We start from the raw sequence: 25632 nt of genomic DNA, 5'->3' as shown, positions 1-25632 counted from the left end.
CAGAAGAAGACAATGTTTAGTCAGATTCAATGACCACCAATATTTTCTTACCACAATACCTCCATTTATGTTATTAATTTTGACTGGTGGTATAAAATCTTAAAGTTGTTTATTCAGGAAACTTCACTAAGGACTATAAATCCTAAATTATCGTATATCCAAAATATATATCTGTGGGCGTAGAGGTACATGACAGCCTAGCTGACCAGATGTCACATTTTTAAAAAATTGAATTTAGTAAAAACTCTTCTCTTCTAGTATCTACTTGCAGTTTACAAGCCTCAGGCCAGCTTGACTTCTTTTCCCATTGATTTTTCTTCCATATGATTGTAAGATTCTTTTTATAATCCTTCAGGTTCAGGTTCAGTTGTGCATCAAAAAATTTATGATTTTTTTTTTTTTTTTTTTTTTTTTTTGAAGACAGAGTCTCGCTCTTGCCCAGGCTGGAGTGCAGTGGCACAATCTTGGCTCACTGCAACCTCTGCCCCCCAGGTTCAAGCTATTCTCCTGCCTTAGCCTTCCAAGTAGATGGGATTACAGGCACCCACCTCATGGCTGGCTAATTTTTTTGTATTTTTAGTAGAGATGGGGTTTCACCATGTTAGCCAGGCTGGTTTTGAAATCCCGACCTCAAGTAATCCACCTGCCTCGGCCTCCCAAAGTGCTAGGATTACAGGTGTGAGCCACTGCACCCAGCCAAAAATGTATGATTCTTGATCGGGGGATCATACAATGGGAAATAAACGATGAACACTTTGAATCTAGACTTTCAACCTAACTTGCTTTCATGAAAGTTTTCTTCTGATTTATCTTTGTGTTTTCTTTTTTAGAAATATGAGTTATGTGAATGTATGATCTCTGCTGTCTGCTTTCCATATCTAGCATTTTTTTCTGCAGTAGTTTTCATGTCTGATTATTCCAGCAACATTTTATATGATCTTTCATAAGTTTGGGCTCTTTATCACTGATTTTATTTTCAGCAGTGTTGATTCTATCATTTGCTTTTTCTAAGATGCTTTTCCTTTTCTTAATGGTCTGCTCTCAGTTTATTTGAGAGCTGCTCTGCCAGCTCACTTATCATCTAATCTTATAATTATTTCATGTCTAATCTCTTATGTCATCAGTACCATGACTACTTTAATTTCTCTTAGAATATAGAAAATTTTACCTGAAAAATTCTCGCATTTCCTGAGGTAGTTCTTCCTCCAAAATATATCTATCACATGCTTTTACTTGTTAGTTCGTCTCTGCCTCTCCCCCCGCTCCTGCTCCTTCCTCCCTGTGCCTGCCATCCCATTTATTTTTGTAATAATGGTCTCTACAGATAGGACCCATGTTCAATCCATTTTGCTTTTTGCTGATTTCTCAACTTTGATTATGAGTTCTCCTAGTCAGGTCTGCTGATTTCCAAAGAGGAGTGAGCAAAATTCACCTGTTCAAAAATGGTTTTCATTATAAAAATAATACAAGATCATTCCAGAAATCTTAGAAAAGTCTAAAAGAGAAAATTTAAATCACTCATAATCTTAATATCCAGATTCTATTAAATAGGTTCTATTAACATTTTGGGATATTTCTTTCCAGTATTTTTTGATGCATGTGTATTATTTCCACAGTTGAGACAGGAATAGATGTACCCTTGCATCATACTTTTCCACTCACGTTATCTGTAAGCATTATTCTACATTATCGAAAGCTTTTGAAAAATATTCCGTATAACTGTTATATCCCCTCATGTGACTGCATCATCATTTACCTAACTGTTCCTTTAAATGTGTGAGAGAAAGCTGAAACAAAATTCCTGTGCCCACAACTGTCTTTTTATTGTTATCCTATTTATTTTTTTGTTTCTATGATAAAATATGGCTCTAAGTTCCTAAATTACTAAAAAAAAAGAAAAAAGAAAAAAAAAAACCTGATCTTCTTTTCCTTTATAACTAAAAACTAAGAAAGAGATTTATGCTTTTGGCCAAGGCAGAGTAATTGGACCTGGATTTTGCCCTTCTGTAATAAATAACTAAAACACTGGACAAAACATGTGAACCAGCTGATACCAGACATTACGTAATAGGTAGCAAAAGACAGCAATCCCTGAGATATGAGGGAAAAAAATCAGGCAAGCAAGCTGGCCATATTCCCTGGCTTTCTATCTAGAGGCAATTTCTAGACTGCAATAGAACAATCTAAATGAGTTGAAGAGACAGTCCTCAGAGTTTTGGGATGCTGAAACAGTTGGAATTTGCACAGTAGAGTTCAGCACAGGAAAATGCTATGCAAAAGAAAAGCTCCAGATATCTGCATAGGGAATGTAATCTTTGGCTGAATAACAAATTGCATATGCAGAGTTGGGCAAAGAACAATACACATAATCTGGGAGATATAAGCATTCTGATATAGTCAAAGCTGAAATACCTCAATGAATACCACAGGGATTCAGTGAAGAGCTTATAAAGGTCCTAAAACCTAACACCTAGAAGGGCTAAAACAGACCTGGAATAATGGCTAATCTACATTCACCCTATCAAAGTTTAAAAATAAGCCTCACGCCACTGCACTCCAGCCTGGGCAACAGAGTGAGACGCCTGCACAGGGAAAAAAAAAAAAAGCCTCAAAAAGATCAACCTGATCTGCAAGAAACTTAACCACTTGCCAAAATAAAATTTGACACCCTTAAAGGAAGTAACAGACTCAATGTAATAATCACTACATGCAGCATCCAATCATAACTTACTTGACTTGCAAAGAAGCAGGAAAATAGGACTCACAACCAGGGGGAAAAAATCAAACCATAGAAACAAAACCAGAAATGATGGAATTAGCAGACAAGGACCTTAAATAAGCTGACTTCTGCTTCTGGGAAGATGGAGATGTACTTTTCCCTATCCCTCCTCATATGTACAATTTAAAACCTCTGGAAATTATATATAAAAGAAACATCAGGAGACCCTGAAAAGTAGAAAGAAGGAAAAACAGCTAGACCTGTTCAAGACCTGAAGAACAACAGATGGTGAGGTTCCCTCCTGTGGGATTGATTTTTTTTTTTTTTTTTTTTTTAATTTTCAGAGACAGGGTATTGCTTTGTTGCCCAGGCTGGAGTACAGTGACACAATGATGGCTCACTGCAGCCTCTACCTCCTGGCCTTGTGTGAGCCTCCTGCCTCAGCTTCCCAAGTAGCTTGGAGGACAGGTACACACCGCAATGCCTGGCTAATTAAAAAAAAATTTTTTTTTGTAAAGATGGGCACTCACTATGTTGCTCAGGCTGGTCTCAAACTCTTGGCCTCAAGCGATTCTCCCATGTTGGCCTGCCAAAGCACTGGGATTACAAGTGTGAGCCACAGGGTTTATCTTTGACTTATATATCCCAGACTTAGAGCTAAAGAAGCCAGCAACCCAGAAATGCTGATGGAAATATACAAATGAGGCCCCCATAAAAGTCTGTTCTCTTTAGCCAAAGGAGCAGGAAAAGGGCAACTTAACAAAACATAAAACTTTTAGACAATAACTGTTCTAACTAAAGCAAATACCACAGAGAAAAACTGTAGCTCCACCTCCCCAACCATGCCGGCAAAGGCTAAGGGAAGCCTAGAATTCCACCCTCATAAGGCTGTCATGAGGAATCCCAACACCACTGCCAGGGTGATGTCACAGAAGGCCAAGTAGGAACTGGAACTTTCATCCCAGCCAACCAGTAATGAGCATCCTCCTCCCACAGTGATATCAGTGGAGATCACATGGGAGTCAGAACCCTCTTTCCAGCAGTAACAGGTAACAAGGAGCACACCCCAAACCACAGCTCAGGTGTCAATGGAGGCTGAATAGGGAACCTGGATTTCTAGCTATATCCGGTAGTAAAGGAAGCAAGCAGTGCCTCCCCTTCTCTTGACAGAATAATGTCTAAAAAGAGCTAACTAAAACAGAAAGTTCAAATAAGATCCACAAAGACAAACAGAATAACAATCTATTTTGTAGAATGAGATGTTGCCCAATTTGAAAAAAGAGAAGATAAGGCCAGGCGCAGTGGCTCACACCTGTAATCTCAGCATTTTGGGAGGCTGAGGTGGGCGGATCACCTGAGGTCAGGAGTTCGAGACCAGCCTGGCCAACACGGTGAAACCCCATCTCTACCAAAAATACAAAAATTAGCTGGGTGTGGTAGCATGTGCCTGTAATCCCAGCTACTCGGGAGGCTGAGGAATGAGAATCACTTGAACCCAGGAGGCAGATGTTGCAGTGAGCCAAGATCATGCCACTGCACTCCAGCCTGTGTGACAGAGCAAGACTCCACCTCAGTCAATCAATCAGTCAATCAATAAAATAAGCACATGAAAAGATACTCAATATCATTAATCATTTGGGAAATGCAAATCAAAGCCATAATGAGATATCACTTCACACCCACTGGGATGGTTATTATCAAAAAAAAAAAAAGGAAAAAGAAAATAAGTGTTGGGGAAAATGCAGAGAAACTGGAATGCTTGTGTATTGCTGATGGGAACGTAATATGGTACAGCAGCTACGGAAAACAGTATGGCAGTTCCTCAAGAAATTAAACATATAATTACCATAAGATGTAGCAATTTCAGTTCTGGGTATGTACACAAAAGAATTGAAAGCAGGGACTCAAACAGATACTTGTACACAAATGTTCGAAGCAGCAATATTCATAATAGCTGAAAGGTAGAAACAACCCAAATGCCCATTGGCAGGTGAATGGATAAACAAAATGTGGCATATCCTTACAATAGAATATTATTATGCCATAAAAAGGATTAGAATTCTGACACATATTACAACATGCATAAACCTTGGAGACACTGTGCTAAGTGAAATAAGCCAGAAAGAAAAAGACAAATAGTAGGTAATTCCACTTACATGAAGTATCTAGAAAAGACAAATTCACAGAGGCAGACAGCAGAATGGTGGTAATCAGGGTTGGGAAAGGGGGACAATGGGTGGTTATCATTTAGTGAGTACAGAGTTTCAGTTTGATAAGATGAAAAATGCTGGAGATGAATCATGGTGGTGCTTGTACAACAATGTGAATGCACTTAATGCCACTGAACTGTACCCTTAAAAATCATTAAAATAGGCCAGGTGTGGTGACTCTTGCCTGTAATCCCAACACTTTGGGAGGTGGAGACAGGCAAATCACTTGAGTTCAGGAGTTTGAGACCAGCCTGGGAAACATAGTGAAACCCTGTCTCTACAAAAAATACAAAAATTAGCTGGGCATGGTGGAATACGCCTATAGTCCCAGCTACTCAGGAGGCTGGGGCAGGAGGATCACCTGAGCCTGGGGAGGTTGAGGCTGCAGTAAGCTATGATTGTGCCACTGCACTCCAGCCTGGGCAACAGAGTGAGACCCTATCTCAAAATGTATTAAAATAGTAATTTTTGTTATGTATATTTTGCCACAATAAAACATTTGGTTAAAACATTAAGATTCAAAGTCTCATGACAAATTATGAAAATGCCAGTTTCCATTGTAAATCACTTATACCAAAAATCAGGAAGACCTCAAACTGAATGTAAAGAAATGGCAACATCAAGATGGCAGAGATGTTAGAATTATCTGATAAAGATTTTAAAGCAGTCATGATAACAATGTTTCAAGAGACGGTTACAAATACACTTGAAAAGAAGGAGCAATGCTACTCAATAATATTTAAAAGCTCCATTCACAAGCAGTATTTAACTACTGTAAATCTGGCCAGGTGTGGTGGCTAACACCTGTACTCCCAGCACTTTGGGAGGCCAAGGCAGGCAGATCACTTGAGGTCAGGAGTTTGAGACCAGCCTGGCCAACATGGTGAAACCCCATCTCTACTAAAAATACAAAAATTAGCCTGGTGTGGTGGTGTGCACTTGTAGTCCCAGCTACTCAGGAGGCTAAGGCAGGAAAATTGCTTGAACCTGGGAGGCAGAGGTTGCAGTGAGCCAATATTGTACCACTGCACTCTAGCCTGGGTGACAGAGCAAGACTCTGTCTCAAAATATATAAATAAATAAATAAAAGAATTATTATAAATCTGCATGCAACTTATAACATAGCCTCCAAATATGTAAGGCAAATGACAGAATTACAAGAAAAATAGACAAATTCACAATTATAGTGAGAGATGTATCCCCTAAGTCTCTCAGTAATTGATAGGAAAAAAATATGAGAATAAAGATTTGAACAGCATAATTAACAAACCTACACAATAATACAAAACAACTGAAGAGTACTCACTATTTTGAAGAAATATTTTAAAGAAAATATTTACAAAAATTGTCCACATGTTGGGCCATAAAGCAGGCTTTACTAAGAGCTTATATATGTTTTTGTTATTTTTCAACATCCCAAGCAACAAACCACAAGCTTCTGTGGTGAATTACAAACTTATAACTATTTGGTTTATAGAGAAGAACATTTTTTAAAATGAATTTTACAATATACTTTTTCCTCAACAAATTTCTATCTTGTTTATAATAATTTCTTTTTATTAAACTAAGATTCTCAATTTGTTTTAAGATTGACTTTTGCTATACCTTTCTCTCAGTTAGGCCAGAATGAAGAAGTAACACTAGCATCTGTGAAGAGGCAAAATGTCACTTAAGTTAATATTAAACTACCTTTCCTTACAAAAGAAACTTTATATGCCCAAACAGAAAAGCTTCAGAGAAACCAGCTCTAGTTTTCATTTCATTGATGTTTTGTCATATACGAAAAGTCTCTTGAATAAATTAGACATTTTAGACCTTTCTCATCTAATCTGGTATTTAGTTTCCTGGGAAGTTCAGTCCATGTTCAACTTTAAATTGTATATTATATCTCTCAGTTCATGTTCACTTTCCAATTGTTACTATTCATTTTGCCTGTTAATACTGCTATTATATATTGAAGCATGACCAATTACTGGCCAAAGAAAACAACAACAAAATATTTGGAGGAAAAAAAAAAAAGTACAGCTACAAAGTTGTTCCCTCAGAACCCCTTAACTTGTTTCTTTCTGAGACTTCTCTTTTTATATTTTGTGTATTTTATGCTATATGAAGACACTATTTTTAGCACCTATTTTTCCTAGCTTCCTCTTTATATTTTGGTATCTGTGTATACCATATTACTTTGGATTCCTAGCATGGAGAAAATGTTGCAAGTCTATGTCCTCCCTAAATGCAAAGCATGAATATAAACGGAAAAAAATTACTAACAGCATAAATCTTCCAAAAGTACTTTTCCTACATCTATAAATATCTCCGAGAAATTAAAATCCTTGGGAACCTAAAATTGGTCAAGGAAACAGATGTTTGAATTCTCCTAAGTATAGCATAGGGAATAAAGTTTGGCACGAACAATAATTCCAACCAAAGTACACGTCAAAAAGATTGTCTGATTATGTCTTTAGAATGTCTGAAGGTAAAACATTTTAACCCTTCTTGGGTAAGAATTTTTAAGGTTTCAATTTTTAAAAAATTCTTTATCCTTTCTTCAGATTTGTTGATGTGCATGGGGAGAAAGTATTTATCTAAAATTATGGGAATTATATTTTGGCAAATTTTGCTTTCTCTTATAGGGTTTTTTTATATATTTTACATCCTCAACTAGATTATAAATAATGTGCCAGAAAAACAGCTTAGTTCATAATTCTATTATCCATTATGCCTAATGCAACACATTGTACATAGTAGGTTCTCAACAAATATTGGCAGAATGTGAAATCATTAAATAATCATGTAAAATATTACTTAAAATTAATAGTAAAAAAGGAGGCTATTTTATTCTTAATCATATTGTAATGAAGACTATTTTAAACTCTATGCAGTGATGATACACACAAATATTTAAACAATTTATGTGCCTCAACTTGACATAATTTCATAACTTGATGGCAATCACATTTAAATATATTAGAATATTTTTGTAATAATGCTATTCTAGAATAGCAACTTTAATAGCTGGGAAAAACATGTTAATAATGGCCATTAACCTGAAGGAAACAGGGAACATTAAACATTTTTTTCAGAAATAAATGTATAAGTTTAAATACTCCACTATAATATTTATGAACGTACCTCAATTTAAAATTTATAAAATGCAAACTATTCAATGTTTCAGTTAGAGAATAATTTAGACTATATTTTGTAATTTTTTCAGTGTACACATGGATGAATACTATATCAAAAGATTCTTTTCTCCTTTAGTGTCTTTGACTATTACTATCTAGAGAAGAGGTTTTGCCATGTTGCCCTGGCTAGTCTCCTTTTTTTTTTTTTTTTTATTCGAGACGGCGTCTCGCCCTGTCACCCAGGCTAGAGTGTAGTGGCGTGATCTCGGCTCACTGCAACCTCCGCCTCCAGGATTCAAATGATTCTCCTGCCTCAGCCTCCCCAGTAGCTGGGATTACAGGTGCATGCCACCACACCCAGCTAATTTTTGTATCTTTAATAGAGACAGGGTTTCACCATGTTGGTCAGGCTGGTCTTGAACTCCTGACCTTGTGATCCGCCCACCTTGGCCTCCCAAAGTGCTGGGATTAAAGGCATGAGTCACCGTGCCCGGCCCCTGACTATTACTATCTAAATGTCAAAATAAATTCTGCTTGAATGCCAAGACTAAGACAATCCTACTAAAGCCCTTGATTATCAATAAGTATGATCTTAGTAAACACAAATAAATGATTTGTTTTTACCTTCAAGACTGCTATGAATGGTACAAAGTTAGCTCTTTGGAGTCCATTTTTATAGAGATCTGAAAGAAAAAAATGATATTAGTTTTTTGTTTAGCCTAAATCATGATGTTAATTTATCATTTAGCCTGGCAAATAAAGCTTTCTACTGATTAAAAAAAAAAAGATAAAGGAGCAAAAAGAAAAAAAGACCAAAATTGATTTCTCTTTGGGTCCTACACACATTTTATTATAATTTTAATAAAAGAAAAAAATTAACAGCCACAGAAAGAAGATAAAAAGGTATTCAATCAAATTAGTTTTAAACTGTAATAAGAGGCAATAAAAGAATTCGGAAGGTATCACTTCCAAAATTCAAAATCAATAACCCAATATGAGAAGATTAGATATCAAGCATTTAATACTTGAATATATAGAATTCTACTATAAAAAAAATTCTCTCCTTTTCTCAATCTATAATAAAAATTCTTAGTAAAGAACTTGGACGGGCTCAGTAGCTCATGCCTGTAATCCTAGCACTTTGGGGAGGCCACTTGAGGTCAGGAGTTCGAGATCAGCCTGGCCAACACGGTGAAACCCCAACTCTACTAAAAATACAAAAATACAAAAATTAGCCAGGCATGGTGTTGGGAACTGTAAGCCCAACTACTCAGAGGGTGAGGGAGGAGAATCGCTTGAACCAGGGAGGTGGAAGTTACAGTTAGCCAAGATCACACCACTGCACTTCAGCCTGGGTGACAGAGCAAGACTGTCTCAAAAAAAAAGAAAAAAAGAATTAAACACTGAGTAATACGGTTAGCCTTTTTAGAAAATACATCAATAGAATTGCTCATGTATTTGCATTATATATATTTGCATTATATATAAATATATTTTATATATTATATATATTTATTATATATTATATAATTATATAATATAATATATATGACATATATAATATCATATATATTATATATTATATATGATATTATATATGTCATATATATTATATATAAAATTATATAATATATAATAAATATATATAATATATATATTATATATATTATATATTATATATATTAGATATTATATATTATATATGATATTATATATTATAAGTTATATATTTATTATATATTATATATATAATTATATAATATATAATATATAAATTATATATAATATATAAATTATAATTTATATAGATTATTTTATATAAATTATATATAAATATATAAATTATATATTATAATAATAAATATATATTTATATATAAATATATAATGCATATATTATAATAATAAATATATATTTATATATAAATATATAATGCAAATTATATTACATATTTGATATCAAGGTTTTAAAAAGTCGCTTTAAATGAAATTGCCTAAAAATTAAAACTCCATTCTTTGAAGGACAAAAACCATATAATAATTTCAATTGATGCCAAAAAATTATCTGATAAAGCTCAATATCCCTTCATACTAAAAACCCTCAGAAAACTAGGTATAGAAATAACAGACCTCAACATAATAAAAACTATATATGACAGACCCATAGCTAGTATCATACGAAATGGGGGAAAACTGAAAGCCTTTTCTCTTAGATCTGGAACATGACAAACTATGCCCACTTTCACCATTGTCATTCAACATAGTACTAGATGTCTGAGCTAAAGCAATCACATGAGAAATAAATAAAGGGCTTCCAAATTGGAAAGGAAAAGGAAACAGTCAAATTATCCTTGTTTGCAGGTGACATGAGCTTATATTTGGAAAAACCTAAAGATTCCCCAAGAGGGCTGGGCACAGTGGCTCACACCTGTAATCCTAGCACTTTGGAAGGCCGAGCCAGGTGGATCCCTTGAGTCCAGGAGTTCAGGACCAGCCTGAGCAACATGGCAAAATCCCATCTCTACAAAAAATACAAAAATTAGCCAGGCGTGGTGGCATGTGCCTGTAGCCCCAGCTACTCAGGAAGTTGAGGTGGAAGGATCACTTGAGCCTGGGAGGCAGAGGCTGCAGTGGGCCAAGATCTTGCCACTGCACTCCAGCCTGGGCAACAGAGTGAGACCTTATCTCAAAAAAAAAAAAAAAAAAGAGAGATACTTCCACACCCCACCCCAGCCTCCCCAGTAGCTGGGACTATAGGCACACGACACCATGCCCAGTATTTAAAAAAAAAAAAAAAAGGAAAACTATTAGAACTGATAAACAAATTCAGTAAAGTTGCAGGACACAAATCAACATAACAAAAATCAGTAGCATTTATATATGCCAGCAGTAAACAATATGAAAAACAAATTTAAAAAATAATCCCATTTACAACAGTCACAAATAAAATCAAATACCTAGGAATTAACCAAAGAAGTGAAAGATGGCCAGGCGCTGTGGCGCATGCCTGTAATCCCAGCACTTTGGGAGGTCGAGGCAGGCAGATTACGAGGTCAAGAGATCGAGACCATCCTGGCCAATATGGTGAAACCCTGTCTCTCCAAAAACTACAAAAATTAGTGGGGTGTGGTGGCACGCACCTGTTGTCCCAGCTACTCAGGAGGCTGAGGCAGGGAAATCGCTTGAACCCGGGAGGCGGAGGTTGCAGTGAGTTGAGATTGTGCCACTGAACTCCAGCCTGGCGACAGAGTGAGACTCTCTCTCAAAAAAAACAAACAAACAAACAAAAGAAGTGACAGATCTTTGCAATAGAAACTATAAAACATTGATGAAAGAAATTAAAGAGGGCACAAACACAAAAATGGAAAGCTATTCCGTATTCATAGATTGGAAGAATCAATATTGTTAAAATGCTCATACTATCCAAAGCAATCTACAGATTCAATGCAATCCCCACCAAAGTCACAATGCCATTCTTCACAGAAATAGAAAAAGCAATCCTAAAATTTATATGGAATCAGAAAAATCCAAAATAGCCAAAGCTCTCCTGAGTAAAAATAACAAAACTGCAGAAATCACAATACCTGACTTCACACTATACTACAAAGCTATAGACAAAAACAGCATGGTACTGGCACAAAAACAGACACACAGACCAACAGAACAAAATAGAGAACCCAGAAACAAATCCACATACCTACAGTGAACACATTTTTGACAAAGGTGCCAAGAATACACACTGGGGAAAAGACCATCTCTTCATTAAACAGTGCTGGAAAAACTGGATATCCATATGCAGAAGAATGAGACTAGACCCCTATCTCACCTTATAGAAAAATAAAATAAAAATAAAGACTTAAATCTAAGACTTCAAATTATGAAACTACTGTAAGAAAACATTGGGGAAACTCTCCAGGACATTGGTCTGAGCAAAAATTTCTTGAGTCATACTTCACAAGCACAGACAACCAAAGCAAAAATGAACAAATGGGATCACATCAAGTTAAAAAGCTTCTGCACAGCAAAGGAAACAGCTGGCAAAGTGAAGAGACAACCCACAGAATGGGAGAAAATATTTGCAAACTACTCATCTGGCAAGGGATTAATAACCAGAATATATAAGAAGCTCAAATAACTCTATAGGGAAAAAATCTAATAAATCCGATTAAAAGATGGGCAAAAGATTTGAATAAACATTTCTTAAAAGAAGACATACAAATAGCAAACAGGCAAACAAAAAAGTGCTCAACATCATTGATCATAAGAGAAATGCAAATCAAAACTACAATGAAGTATCATCTCACCCCAGTTAAAATGGCTTTTATCCAGACAGGGAATAACAAACACTGCTGAGGACGCGGAGAAAAGGGAACCCTCAATACTCTATTGGTGGGAATGTAAATTAGTACAACCACTATGGAGATGAGTTTGCAGGTTCCTCAAAACACTAAAAAAAGAGCTACTACATGATCCAGCAATCTCACTGCTGGGTATATATCCAAAAGAACGGAAATCAGTACATCAAAGATATATCAGCACACTCATGTTTGTTACAGCACTGTTCACAATAACCAAGATTTTGAAGCAACCTAAGTGTCCATCAACAGATGAATGGATAAAGAAAATGTGTTATTTATACAAAGTGGAGTACTATTCTGCCATAAAAAAGAATGGAACTTGCAACAACATGGATGGAACTGGAGGTCATTGGGTTAAGTGAAATGAGCCAGGCACAGAAAGACAAACATCGCATATTCTCACTTATTTGTAGGATCTGAAAGTCAAAACAATTAAACTCACAGAGAATAGAAGGATGGTCACCAGAGGCTGGGAAGGGTAGTGGGGGATGGAGGAAGGTGGGGATGGATAATGGGTACAAAAAAAAAAAAAGAAAGAATAAAAAAGGCGGAGCGTCATGGCTCAGGCCTATAATCCCAGCACTTTAGGAGGCCGAGGTGGGTGGATCACTTGAGGTCAAGAGTTTGAGACCAGCCTGGCCAACATGGTGAAATCCCGTCTCTACTAAAAATACAAAAATCAGCCAGGGCTCACGCGTATAATCCCAGCACTTTGGGAGGCCAAGCGGGGGTGGATCACCTGAGGTCAGGAGTTCGAGACCAGCCTGGCCAACACAGTGAAATCCTGTCTTTACTAAAAATACAAAAATCAGCCAGGTGTGGTGGCACACGCCTGTTATCCCAGCTACTTGGGAGACTGAGGCAGGAGAATCGCTTGAACCCAGAAGGTGGAGATTGCAAAAAAAAAAATTAGCCAGGCATGGTGGTGTGCACCTGTAATCCCAGCTACTCAGGAGGCTGAGGCAGGAGAATTGCTTGAACCTGGGAGGCAGAGGTTGCAGTGAGCTGAGACCACGCCACTGCCCTCCAGCCTGGGCAACAGAGCAAGACTTTGTCTCAAAAAACAAATGAAAACAAAAAAGAATGAATGAAAAAGGCCTAGTATTTGACAGCACAACAGAATTATTATAGTTCAATAATAATTTAATTGTACATTTAAAATAACTAATAGAGTATAATGGATTGTTTGTAATACAAAGGATACCTGCTTGAGAGGATGGTATATCCAGTTTTCCATGATGTGAATATTACCAAATAATCTCATACCTGTACCAAAATATCTCACATACCTCATAAAGATATACACCTACTATGGCCTGGGTGCAGTGGCTCAAGCCTGTAATCCCAGCACTTTGGGAGACTGAGGCAGGTGGATCACTTGAGGTCAGGAGTTCAAGACCAGCCTGGCCAACATGGTGAAACTCCATCTCAACTAAAAATACAAAAATTAGCTGGGGGTGGTGGCGAGTACCTGTAATCCCAGTTACCTGGGAGGCTGAGGTAGGAGAATAGCTTGAACCCGGGAGGTGGAGGTTGCAGTGAGCCAAGATTGCACCACTGCACTCCAGCCTGGGCAAAAGAGTGAGACTCTGCCTCAAAAAAAACAAAACAAAACAAAAAAAGATATACACCCACTATGTATCCACAGAAAATTTTAAAACTATTTCTTAAAAACTCTTAATAAGCTGTAAATATAATGCAATTATATCATAAACAGGTAGTATTTATCGCCTTAGGAAGATGTTTTTTAATATACGTAACTGTCACAGTGTATGTATATTTACACACACATACATGTAAACATATGTATTGTCAAGAACAAATAAATGAAAAGGGACAAGTTTTAAGCTCTACATATTTTTCTTAAAAAAATGGAGGTTGAAATTTTATTTCATATAAACATTCCTTTTAAAAATCATTCTATAGGTTGGGCATGGTGGCTCATGCCTGTAATCTCAGCACTTTGAGAGGCCAAGTCGGGAGGATCGTTTGAGCCCAGGAGTTCAAGATCAGCCTGGGCAACATAGGGAAACCCCATCTCTACAAAAAAAACCAAAAAAACAAAAAACAAACAAACAAACAAAAAAAGACACCTAGCCAAGTGTGGTGGCACACACCTGTGGGCCCAACTACTTGGAAGGTGAGGTAGGAGGATTGCTTGAACCCTGTATGTCGAGGTTGCAGTGAGCTGGATAGTGCCACTGCTCTCCAGCCTGGGTGACCAGCCTGGGTGACAGAGCAAGACTCCATTCTCTCTCTTCCTCTCTCCCTCTCTCTCTCCTTCCCTCCCTCCCTCCCTCTCTACCTATCTCCCTCCCTCCCTCAAGGTCATTCTATAAAGTTATGAGATTTTTAAAATTTTATGAAAATAGATACACTAGTAGACCCAGCACGCTAGCTCACATTTGTAAATTCCAGCACTTTAGGAGGCCAAGGCGGGTGGATTGTTTGAGCCCAGGAGTTTGAGACCAGCCTGGGCAACATGGTGAAACTCTGTCTGTACAAAAAATAGAAAAATTAGCCTGGAGTGGTGGTACATGCCTGTAGCTTCAGCTACTCAGGAAGATGAGGTGGGAGGCTCACCTGAACCTGAGAGGTTGAGACTGCAGTGAGTCATGATAGTGCCACTGCACTCCAGCCTGGGTGCAGAGTGAGACATTGTCTCAAAAAAAAAAAGAAAAGAAAAAAGGAATAGTAAAAAATTTTCAATAATAAAAAACACAAATTAGATTATGTGTCTCAATTTTTTAAAAAAGTATGGCATTATGGGATTTTTTCCATATTTCCTCGTTTAGAGAAAATTCGATAACTATGATAGACTTCAAATGCCACATATACTTATGGAAATAAAATATGGTCATTAGGAAACATTTATTCTCTTTAGAAAAGATTCATCACAACATCATTATAGTAAGCAAAGTATTTGCATAAGCTCTTTGGGTAATTAAAGACTACAGGTTTCAATTCGGTTATATTTAAAAATTTTATTTAGGAATGTCATAAAAGGTAAAATAATGCTGGCCAGACTATTTAGATTTCAAGATTCAAAATGAGATTTTTTTCTTCCCTATAATAAACACCTCTAATGAGTAAAAGGATTCAAATGCAGGAAATGGGTTTAATGTTAAATATTTTCAGTCTTTCCTAATTGCCAAGTTGCTGAGGAAGGTGGATAAAAACATTGGTGTATGTTAAGAGTTGATAGCCATGATTGTGGGAAGTGGTAAAAATGGAAAATCAGACAATTTTTAAATCATACTCGATGTTTACAGCAGCTTTGTTCATAAATAAGCTAAAAACTGCAGCTTTATTTGGGATAACCAAACACATGAAGAAATCTAATTATCCATCATCAGGGGAATGGATAAACAAATTGTGCCATATCTGTACAATGAAACACCACTCAGCAATAAAAAGGATAGACTATCATACACATAGCAAAATAGATTAATCTCAAAATAAGTATGCAGAGTAAAAGAAGCCAGACCAAAAAAATGAGTACATACTATGTGATTCCATTTATATAAAACTCTAGAAAATGCAAACAAATCTATAGCAACAGAAAGCTAATCAGTAGCTGCTTGGGGAAGGGACGACAGGCTTGGTAGTGACAGATAAAAAAAAACGGCAAGGCCGGGCATGGTGGCTCATGCCTGTAATTCCATCCCTTTGGGAGGCCAAGGCAAGTGGATCACCTGAGGTCAGGAGTTCAAGACCAGCCTGACCAACATGGTGAAACCCCATCTCTACTAAAAAAAAAACAAAATTAGCCGGGTGTAGTAGCACATGCCTGTAATCCCAGCTACTTGGGAGGCTGAGGCAGGGGAATCACTTGAACTCAGCAGGCAAAGGTTGCAGTGAGCCAAGACTGTGCCATTGCCCTCCAGTCTGGGCAACAGAGTGAGACTCTGGAAAGAAAGGAGAGGAGAGGGGAGGGGAGGGGAGGGGAGGGGGAAAGGAAAGAAAAGACAGAAAGAGAAAAGAGAGAAAAGGAAGGAAAGGAAAGGAGGAGGGAGGGAGGGGAAGGGGAAGGCGAAAGACAGAGAAAGAAAGAAGAAGAAAAAGAAAAGGGCAAGAGGAAACTTTTTGGGGTGATGGAAATGTTCACTCTATTAGTTGTGGCAATGGTCTCATGAAGGTATACATATGTCAGTATTTTAAAAATTGTATCCTTTAACTATGTGCAGCCTATTATATGTCAACTATATTTCAATAAGCCCTTTAAAAATTTTATTGGGGAAAAAAGCCATACATATCATTAGTGATTATTAAAGAGCACAATGTTATAGAATTAAAACTAAGATACTACACTAATGAAAGTTCATCTATGTTAAGGTAACACTTTGGTTCTACTTGTAGAATAACATCTTTTTTATGGATGTATAAGGCTCTGAGATGTAGTTTAACAAGCATGCACCTTTTAGTTCATTAATGACAATGAGAGATGTAAAGACCCACTTGTAATATTCTTGATTAAAAGATTTCCACTCATCAACAAAGTTAAAGTAGAATACCAATGCCTTTAAGTCTTACAGACTTAATTTTTTAAAGGATCAACTTTTTAAAAAATCAGCCTTTACAAGGATATATCATCCAAAACTATATGCTCTGAGAAATGTATTCTAAACAGAATTCTAAACAGAAATCATTTGGCTTAAGAACCTTTAGGTTTTTATAGAACACAAGTGAAAATGGACCATACACATTAAATTGAAGAGTTTTTTGTAGTTCAAATATCATGCTAATTATCAATGCAATACATCCATCTCTTGAAATGTTATTTAGCCACCAAAATTTTTAATATTAGCTGTTTAATATTATTTTTCTTATACATAAAGATTTCATAATACATTTATATCAGCATTTGTCATTACTAAATACTATTTTAAAATTCAGGAGTTCTTGACTATGATTCCTTCATGATCTCTAAACAGAGTGAAATGAGCACTTGGTCATATAAAACAGAATGCTAGAATTATGGGACATTCATTCTGTAAAAAATGGTATAAGTACCTCTAAATTCTCAACAGTGAATAGCTATAATACCTACAGATGAAACACAAGCAAAGAGGATTTTTAAAGTAATTACAAGTACCTAAATAAATATTTTGGAGATGCACATGGATACGCAGATCTTTTCCTTAAAAATCCAAGTGTCAAACCAAGAAGCTGAATAATGCTTATTTATATATATACATATCGATTTAGAGTAAGAAAAACTTTTAAAACATGTTGTTAAAGGAGGTTTCCTATAAATTATCACACAATAATTTTATGGTTTCATGGAACCAATTTGATTTATCCTTCTAGGAGATTCTTATTGTATTACAGACTGAAAGAAAAGACTACCTATAGACTATTTAAGCAGCTGTTGCTGAAATAGCTTCTTTTAAAAGAACTAAAGTTCAAACAACAATTTACTAAATCTGTAGGTAGTACAGCTCATTAAATGTTCCCATTTGATAGTATATTATAGCTTGATATTCAATTCAACACACATTGATGAATTCTACTATGTCTTCACTGAAACGAGTGCTGAAGACAAAAGATAATTAAAAAGAGGAACCAAGATTTACAGAATACCTACTAGAAGCTACACAATTTGCCAGGCACTGTACACAAATCATAATAAGTAAGACCCAAGTCTAAACACGAAATTCATTTATGTTCCATATATAACTTATATACATCACCTAAAAGTAATTTTATACAATATTTTTAATAATTTTGTGCATGAAACAAAGACTGTGTACATTTAATGATCAGAAAGCGAAGGTATCACTATCTCTGCCACCCATGAGGACAATCTGTGGTTGTTAAGCATCACCATCATTCCTGTCTTTATATGCTACCAATAAGCAAACATTTTCTTTTTTAAAAAATTTTACATCTTTTAAATAAAACTTATCCTTGTGCAGAAGCCATGCTAATCTTCTCTGTATCATTCCAATTTTAATATATGTGCTTCCAAAGCAAGCACAGCAATCATTTTCTTATAGTTATTCACATATAAGTATTCAACAGGAAAAAATATGACATATCATTAATACAATAAAAAATAATGTGTTCATGGTAAGTAAGCAGCATGGTAGCATCATCAGAACACCTACGCTGGTTGCAAACAACATTAACAATGGCAGGCTTTCAGTCTCTACCTACAATGTTGAGCCTTGTACTGTACGCTGTATTTTTATTATTATTATTTTTTAGGTGAGAAAAGACATGAAGCAGTTGAGGGACCAAGAAATGCATCCTCTAGAAATGCATTCTGTTGGATGGCTTTTTAAAATGTTTCATCCAAAAAATTCCAGAAGATAACATCAAAAAAACCCTTCTAGACATTGGCTTAGACAAAGACTTCATGACCAAGAAACCAAAAGCATATGCAATAAAACCAAAGATAAATAGGTGGGACTTAACTACACTAAAGAGCTTCTGCCCAGCAAAAGGAACAGTCAGCAGAGTAAACAGACAACCCACAGAGTGGGAGAAAATCTTCACAATTTATACATCTGACAAAGGACTGATATCCAGAATCTACAAGGAACTCAAACAAGTTGGCAAGAAAAAAATAAATAATCCCATCAAAAAGTGGGCTAAGGACATGAATAGACAATTCTCAAAAGAAGATACACAAATGGCCAACAAACATATGAAAAAGTGCTCAACATCACTAATGATCAGGGAAATGCAAATCAAAACCACAATGCAATACCACCTTACGCCTGCAAGAATGGCCATAATCAAAAAATCAAAAAATAATAGATGTTGGTGTGGATGCGGTAAAAAAGGAACACTTCTACACTGCTGGTGGGAATGTAAACTAGTACAACCACTAATGTGAAGATTCCTTAAAGAATTAACAGTAGAAATTCCATTTGATCCAGCAATCCCACTCTTGGGTATCTACCTCCCATTCTTGGATATCTACCCAGAGGAAAAGAGGTCTTTATACAAAAAAGACACCTGCACACGCATGTTTATAGCAGCACAATTCACAATTGCAAAAATACGGAACCAGCCCAAATGCCCATCAATCAACAAATAGATAAAGAAATTGTGGTGTGATGGGGGTTCCAAGATGGCCGAATAGGAACACCTCCAGTCTACAGCTCCCAGCGTGAGCGACGCAGAAGACGGGTGATTTCTGCATTTCCAACTGAGCTTTGAAGAGAGTAGTGGTTCTCCCAGTATGGAGTTTGAGATCTGAGAAAGGACAGACTGACTCCTCAAGTAGGTCCCTGACCCGGGAGCAGCCTAACTGGGAGGCACCCCCCAGTAGGGGCAGACTGACACCTCACACAGCGGGTACCCCTCTGAGACGAAGCTTCCAGAGGAATGATCATGCAGCAACATTTGCTGTTCAGCAATATTCGCTGTTTGCAGGCTCCAATGCTGATACCCAGGAAAACAGGGTCTGGAGTGGACCTCCAGCAAACTCCAACAGACCTGCAGCTGAGGGTCCTGACTGTTAGAAGGAAAACTAACAAACAGAAAGGACATCCACACCAAAACCCCATCTGTAAGTCACCATCATCAAAGACCAAAGGTAGATAAAACCACAAAGATGGGGAAATAACAGAGCAGAAAAGCTGAAAATTCTAAAAATCAGAGCATCTCTCCCCCTCCAAAGGAACGCAGCTCCTCGCTAGCAACGGTACAAAGCTGGACAGAGAATGACTTTGACAAGTTGAGAGAAGAAGGATTCAGACGATCAAACTTCTCCAAGCTAAAGGAGGAAGTTCGAACCCAACACAAAGAAGCTAAAAACCTTGAAAAAAGATTAGACGAATGGCTAACTAGAATAACCAGTGTAGAGAAGTCCTAAAATGACCTGATGGAGCTGAAAATCATGGCACGAGAACTACGTGATGAATGCACAAGCTTCAGTAGCCGATTCAATCAACTGGAAGAAAGGATATCAGTGATGAAGCTGAAATGAAGTGAGAAGAGAAGTTTAGAGAAAAAAGAGTAAAAAGAAATGAACAAAGCCTCCAAGAAATATGGGACTATGTGAAAAGACCAAATCTACGTCTGATTGGTGTACCTGAAAGTGAAAGGGAGAATGGAAGCAAGTTGGAAAACACTCTTCAGGATATTATCCAGGAGAACTTCCCCAACCTAGCGAGGCAGGTCAACATTCAAATTCAGGAAATACAGAGAATGCCACAAAGATACTCCTCGAGAAAAACAACTCCAAGACATGTAATTGTCAGATTCATCTAAGTTGAAATGAAAGAAAAAACGTTAAAGGCACCCAGAGAGAAAGGTCGGGTTACCCACAAAGGGAAGCCCATCAGACTAACAGCAGATCTCTCGGCAGAAATTCTATAAGCCAGAGGAGAGTGGGGGCCAATATTCAACATTCTTAAAGGAAAGAATTTTCAACCCAGAATTTCATATCCAGCTAAACTAAGCTTCATAAGTGAAGGAGAAATAAAATACTTTACAGACAAGCAAATGCTGAGAGATTTTGTCACCACCAGGCCTGCCCTACAACAGCTCCTGAAGGAAGCACTAAACATGGAAAGGAACAACTGGTACCAGCCACTGCAAAATCATGCCAAATTGTAAAGACCATCAAGGCTAGGAAGAAACTGCATCCACTAATGAGCAAAATAACCAGCTAACATCATAATGACAGGATCAAATTCACACATAACAATATTAACTTTAAATGTAAATGGACTAAATGCTCCAATTAAAAGACACACACTGGCAAATTGGATAAAGATTCAAGACCCATCAGTGTGCTGTATTCAGGAAACCCATCCCACGTGCAGAGACACACATAGGCTCAAAATAAAAGGATGGAGGAAGATCTACCAAGCAAATGGAAAACAAAAAAAGGCAGGGGTTGCAATCCTAGTCTCTGATAAAACAGACTTTAAACCAACAAAGATCAAAAGAGACAAAGAAGGCCATTACATAATGGTAAAGGGATCAATTCAACAGGAAGAGCTAACTCTTCTAAATATATATGCACCCAATACAGGAGCACCCAGATTCATAAAGCAAGTCCTGAGTGACCTACAAAGAGACTTAGACTCCCACACAATAATAATGGGAGACTTTAACACCCCACTGTCAACATTAGACAGATCAACGAGACAGAAAGTTAACAAGGATACCCAGGAATTGAACTCAGCTCTGCACCAAGCAGACCTAATAGACATCTACAGAACTTTCCACCCCAAATCAACAGAATATACATTTTTTTCAGCACCACACCACACCTATTCCAAAATTGACCACAAAGTTGGAAGTAAAGCACTCCTCAGCAAACGTAAAAGAACAGAAATTATAACAAACTGTCTCTCAGACCACAGTGCAATCAAACTAGAACTCAGGATTAACAAACTCACTCAAAACCACTCAACTACATGGAAACTGAACAACCTGCTCCTGAATGACTACTGGGTACATAACGAAATGAAGGCAGAAATAAAGATGTTCTTTGAAACCAACAAGAACAAAGACACAACATACCAGAATCTCTGGGACACATTCAAAGCAGTGTGCAGAGGGAAATTTATAGCACTAAATGCCCACAGGAGAAAGCAGGAAAGATCTAAAATTGACACCCTAACATTACAATTAAAAGAACTAGAAAAGCAAGAGCAAACACATTCAAAAGCTAGCAGAAGGCAAGAAATAACTAAAATCAGAGCAGAACTGAAGGAAATAGAGACACAAAAAACCCTTCAAAAAATTAATGAATCCAGGAGCTGGTTTTTTGAAAGGATCAACAAAATTGATAGACCGCTAGCAAGACTAATAAAGAAGAAAAGAGAGAAGAATCAAATAGACGTAATAAAAAATGATAAAGAGAACAAAACTTAGACATTTCTGGGAATCCTTTGTGTGTGAAGAAGACCCAAAACCCATGTACAAACTAATGGCAGTGACCAGAATCCTCCTGTTAACTTTTAAAACTATCTATTTCATTATGAAGTATGAGTGACTGAGGCTCAGCCAACAATAGCTTCCACTTTGCCTCTAGATTGTCTTTGGAGTCTAAAGGCCTTACTACCAGATGGGGTGTTAGTGTAAGTGGATGGAATTATTCAACTCATTTCTTTAAAGAGTTCATTTAAGTTCATTGTGGTCTTTTGCTTTTCTTAAACTAAAAAAAAAAAAAAAAAAAAAAAATTCTAGCTGCTAGACAATGTGAGACATTGTGGTTTTTGAACTACAGAAAAATTGTATGAATGAATTGGCGCAGTCTGTAGCATCTTTCTCTGGCTTCTCCTTTGTGATAATAGCACACATTTGTCAACTATAAAATTAGATAGGGCTTGCTATCAAAAATTTTTTAATCTATGACTTGTCCCTTGATACAAGAAAGAAAAAAAACCTTAAAAATCATGTAATCAATTCCTTAATGTTGAAAATATTTCTTCTTTTTGATATCATAAATGATTATAGCTGAAGCTAACGGTTGTTGAACTGATCTTAGAATCAAAACTGTCTTCCACAAGCCACCATACAATACTTGATTTATCTACAACCTAATCCCTAGAAGACAAACTTCAGCACTATGGCCCAGGAACAAGGGACACAGGCCTAGTGCTGCCAGAAACCAACGAGGGAAAGGCTGAGCCCTGCACAAACATCCGCTGGTGGGGCCCACAGCCCAGGTGTATGTGCAGGGCATGCAGAGGGGACAACTGCCTGTTTTCTCCACTCACCATGGCCTACCCACTGGCAGTCACGTAGGCCTGCCTCAGCATCTGAGACCATGGTGTGGCCACAGCCTTCGCCACCTTGGGAAGCCACCCTGGGAAGCTGACCTCCCCATCCACCTCAGAATCCATCTTTGCTGTGAAAGAGAAGCCCAGCTTTTCCTGAAGTTTATTTAATCTGGCACTAATGCATCCATGTTAGCCTTCGTATCATTACTGTTTGGATGCTATATCTTTTTGCATACAATTGCTTTCAATCTATCTGTGTCTTTATTTTTAAAGTATATCTCTTGGTATTTTTTAAATTTGTTCTGATAATCTCTACCTTTTAATTGGAATGTTCATTAACATTTAATATTTAGGTCCATGATTTTATTATTTGTTTTCCTTCTGTCCCTTCTTTTACTTTTTGCCTACATTTTTTGGATTATTTGAATACATTTTAAAATTCCTTTTTAATTTAATCTATCAGCCTTTATTTTAGTTGTTGTTCTATGATTACAATATACATCCTTAGCTTTTCATGCTCTACTTAGAATATCATATCACTTCAAAAAAATGTAGAAACACTGCATTCGTATAGAACCATCTAAATATCCCCCTTTCTGCTACTGGTGTCACATGTATCATATCTACATACACTATAAACTCTATAAGACAACACTATAATTTTATGTAAAACAATCAATTACATTTTAAAGAAACTAAGAGAAAAAAACTACTGTTTATATTTACCCCACTATTCACCATTTTCATTTCTGATATATTTCACTTCTTCATCACTGAAGTACCCATCCATCATTTTCCTTCTACCTGAAGAACATGTTTTGGAATCTCTTGTAGTACAAGTTTGTTGGTGATAAATTCTCTTAGGTATTTTTCTTTTCTTTTCTTTTCTTTTTTTTTGAGATGGAATTTCACTCTTGTTGTCTAAGCTGGAGTGCAATGGCACAATCTTGGCTCACTGCAACCTCCGCTTCCCAAGTTCAAGCGATTCTCCTGCCCCAGCCCCCCAAATAGCTGGGATTACAGGTATGCGCCACCATGCCCAGCTAATTTTGTATTTTTGGTAGAGACAGGGTTTCACCATGTTGGCCAGGCTGGTCTCAAACTCCTGACCTCAGGTGATCCACCCGCCTTGGTCTCCCAAAGTGTTGAGATTACAGGCATGAGACACCGTGCCCAGGAGAGGCATTTTTCTTTTTAATCTTAGAATGTCTTTATTTTGCCTTCATTCTTTTATTTATTTATTTATTTGAGAGACAGAGTCTCATTCTGTTGCCCAGGCTAGAGTGCAGTGGCACAATTATAGCTCACTGCAGCCTCAAATTTGTGGGCTCAAGTGATTCCCCAACCTCAGCCTCCTGAGAAGCTCCCACTACAGGCATGTGCCACCACACCAGCTAATTTTTTCTAAATTTCTTGTAGAGATGGGGTCTCACTATGTTGCTCAGGTAGGTCTTAAACTCCTAGCCCCAAGCAATCCTCCTGCCTCAGGCTCCCAAAGCACTGGGATTACAGGTGTGAGCTACTGTCTTCATTCTCGCAGGAAGTTCTAGAATAAGATTCTAAGTTGATGGTTCTTCCTCTCAACATTTTAAAGATGTTCCACTGTCTCTGAGCTCCAAAGTTTCTAACAGAAGTCATCAGTTCCCAATCATCATTCCTCCATGCAGAGACCAGCTCGCTTGTGGAGACCCTAACCCAGCAGCTCTAGAGAAATTAAAGACACACATACAGAAATATAGCGTGTGGAGTGGGAAATCAGGGGTCTCACAGCCTTCAGAGCCGAGAGCCTCGAACAGAGATTTACGCACATATTTATTGACAGCAAGCCAGTGATAAGCATTTTTTCTATGGATTATAGATTAACTACAAGTATTCCTTATGGGAAACAAAGGGATGGGCTGAAATAAAGGGATGGGCTCTGGCTAGTTATCTGCAGCAGGAACATGTCCTTAAGGCATCAATCGCTCATGCTATCATTTGTGGTTTAAGAACGCCTTAAGCGGTTTTCCGCCCTGGGTGGGCCAGGTGTTCCTTGCCCTCATTCCAGTACACCCACAACCTTCAGCGTGGGCATCATGGCCATCACAAATGCGTCACAGTGCTGCAGAGATTTTGTTTATGGCCAGTTTTGGGCCAGTTTATGGCCAGATTTTGGGGGCCTGTTCCCAAAACCTCTATATTTAATGTGTCATGTTTTCTCTGGTTGCTTTCTAGATTTGCTCTTTACCTTAGGTTTTTAGCAGTTTTACTAAAGTGTGCTTAATTTATTCTGCTTTAAGTTCACAAAGTTTCTGGAATCTATAAATTTATGTGTTTCAGATTTGGAAATTTTTCAGTCACTGTTTTTTCAAAAGTTTTTCTGCCTCATTCTCTCCTCTTTGTCTTCTGGGATTCTAATTGGAAATATGTTAGAAGCTTGCACAGTTCCTCACATTCCTAATGCTCTGTTTCTTTTCTTCTAATTATTTTCTTTCTATTCTTTACATGGGATAATTTTAAGTTATTTGAACCTTTCCTCTGTTATCTCCAT

General features: G+C 37.1%; 1 protein-coding gene and 1 non-coding gene across 4 annotated transcripts in view; both read right to left on the bottom strand.

Annotated features, from left to right (window-relative positions):
* Positions 1 to 25632, bottom strand: part of AFG1L (AFG1 like ATPase) — a 238672-nt gene that overhangs the window by 120372 nt on the left and 92668 nt on the right. For all 3 annotated transcript variants that reach the window (XR_010134338.1, XM_004044494.4, XM_055390724.2), the window contains exon 7: positions 8676 to 8734. Coding sequence is in view for 2 of the 3 variants with exons in the window: in XM_004044494.4 (XP_004044542.1) it covers positions 8676 to 8734 (59 nt within the window). In the remaining variant the exon portion in view is untranslated. The remainder of the gene's footprint in view (positions 1 to 8675; positions 8735 to 25632) is intronic.
* On the bottom strand, positions 18284 to 18388 carry LOC115935073 (U6 spliceosomal RNA). The gene has a single exon (XR_004070788.1). It is a non-coding gene; the product is annotated as a U6 spliceosomal RNA (small nuclear RNA).

The sequence above is a fragment of the Gorilla gorilla genome, chromosome 5, assembly GCF_029281585.2.
Source record: "Gorilla gorilla gorilla isolate KB3781 chromosome 5, NHGRI_mGorGor1-v2.1_pri, whole genome shotgun sequence".
NCBI lineage: Eukaryota > Metazoa > Chordata > Mammalia > Primates > Hominidae > Gorilla > Gorilla gorilla.
This window is presented reverse-complemented; position numbering and strand designations above follow the sequence as displayed.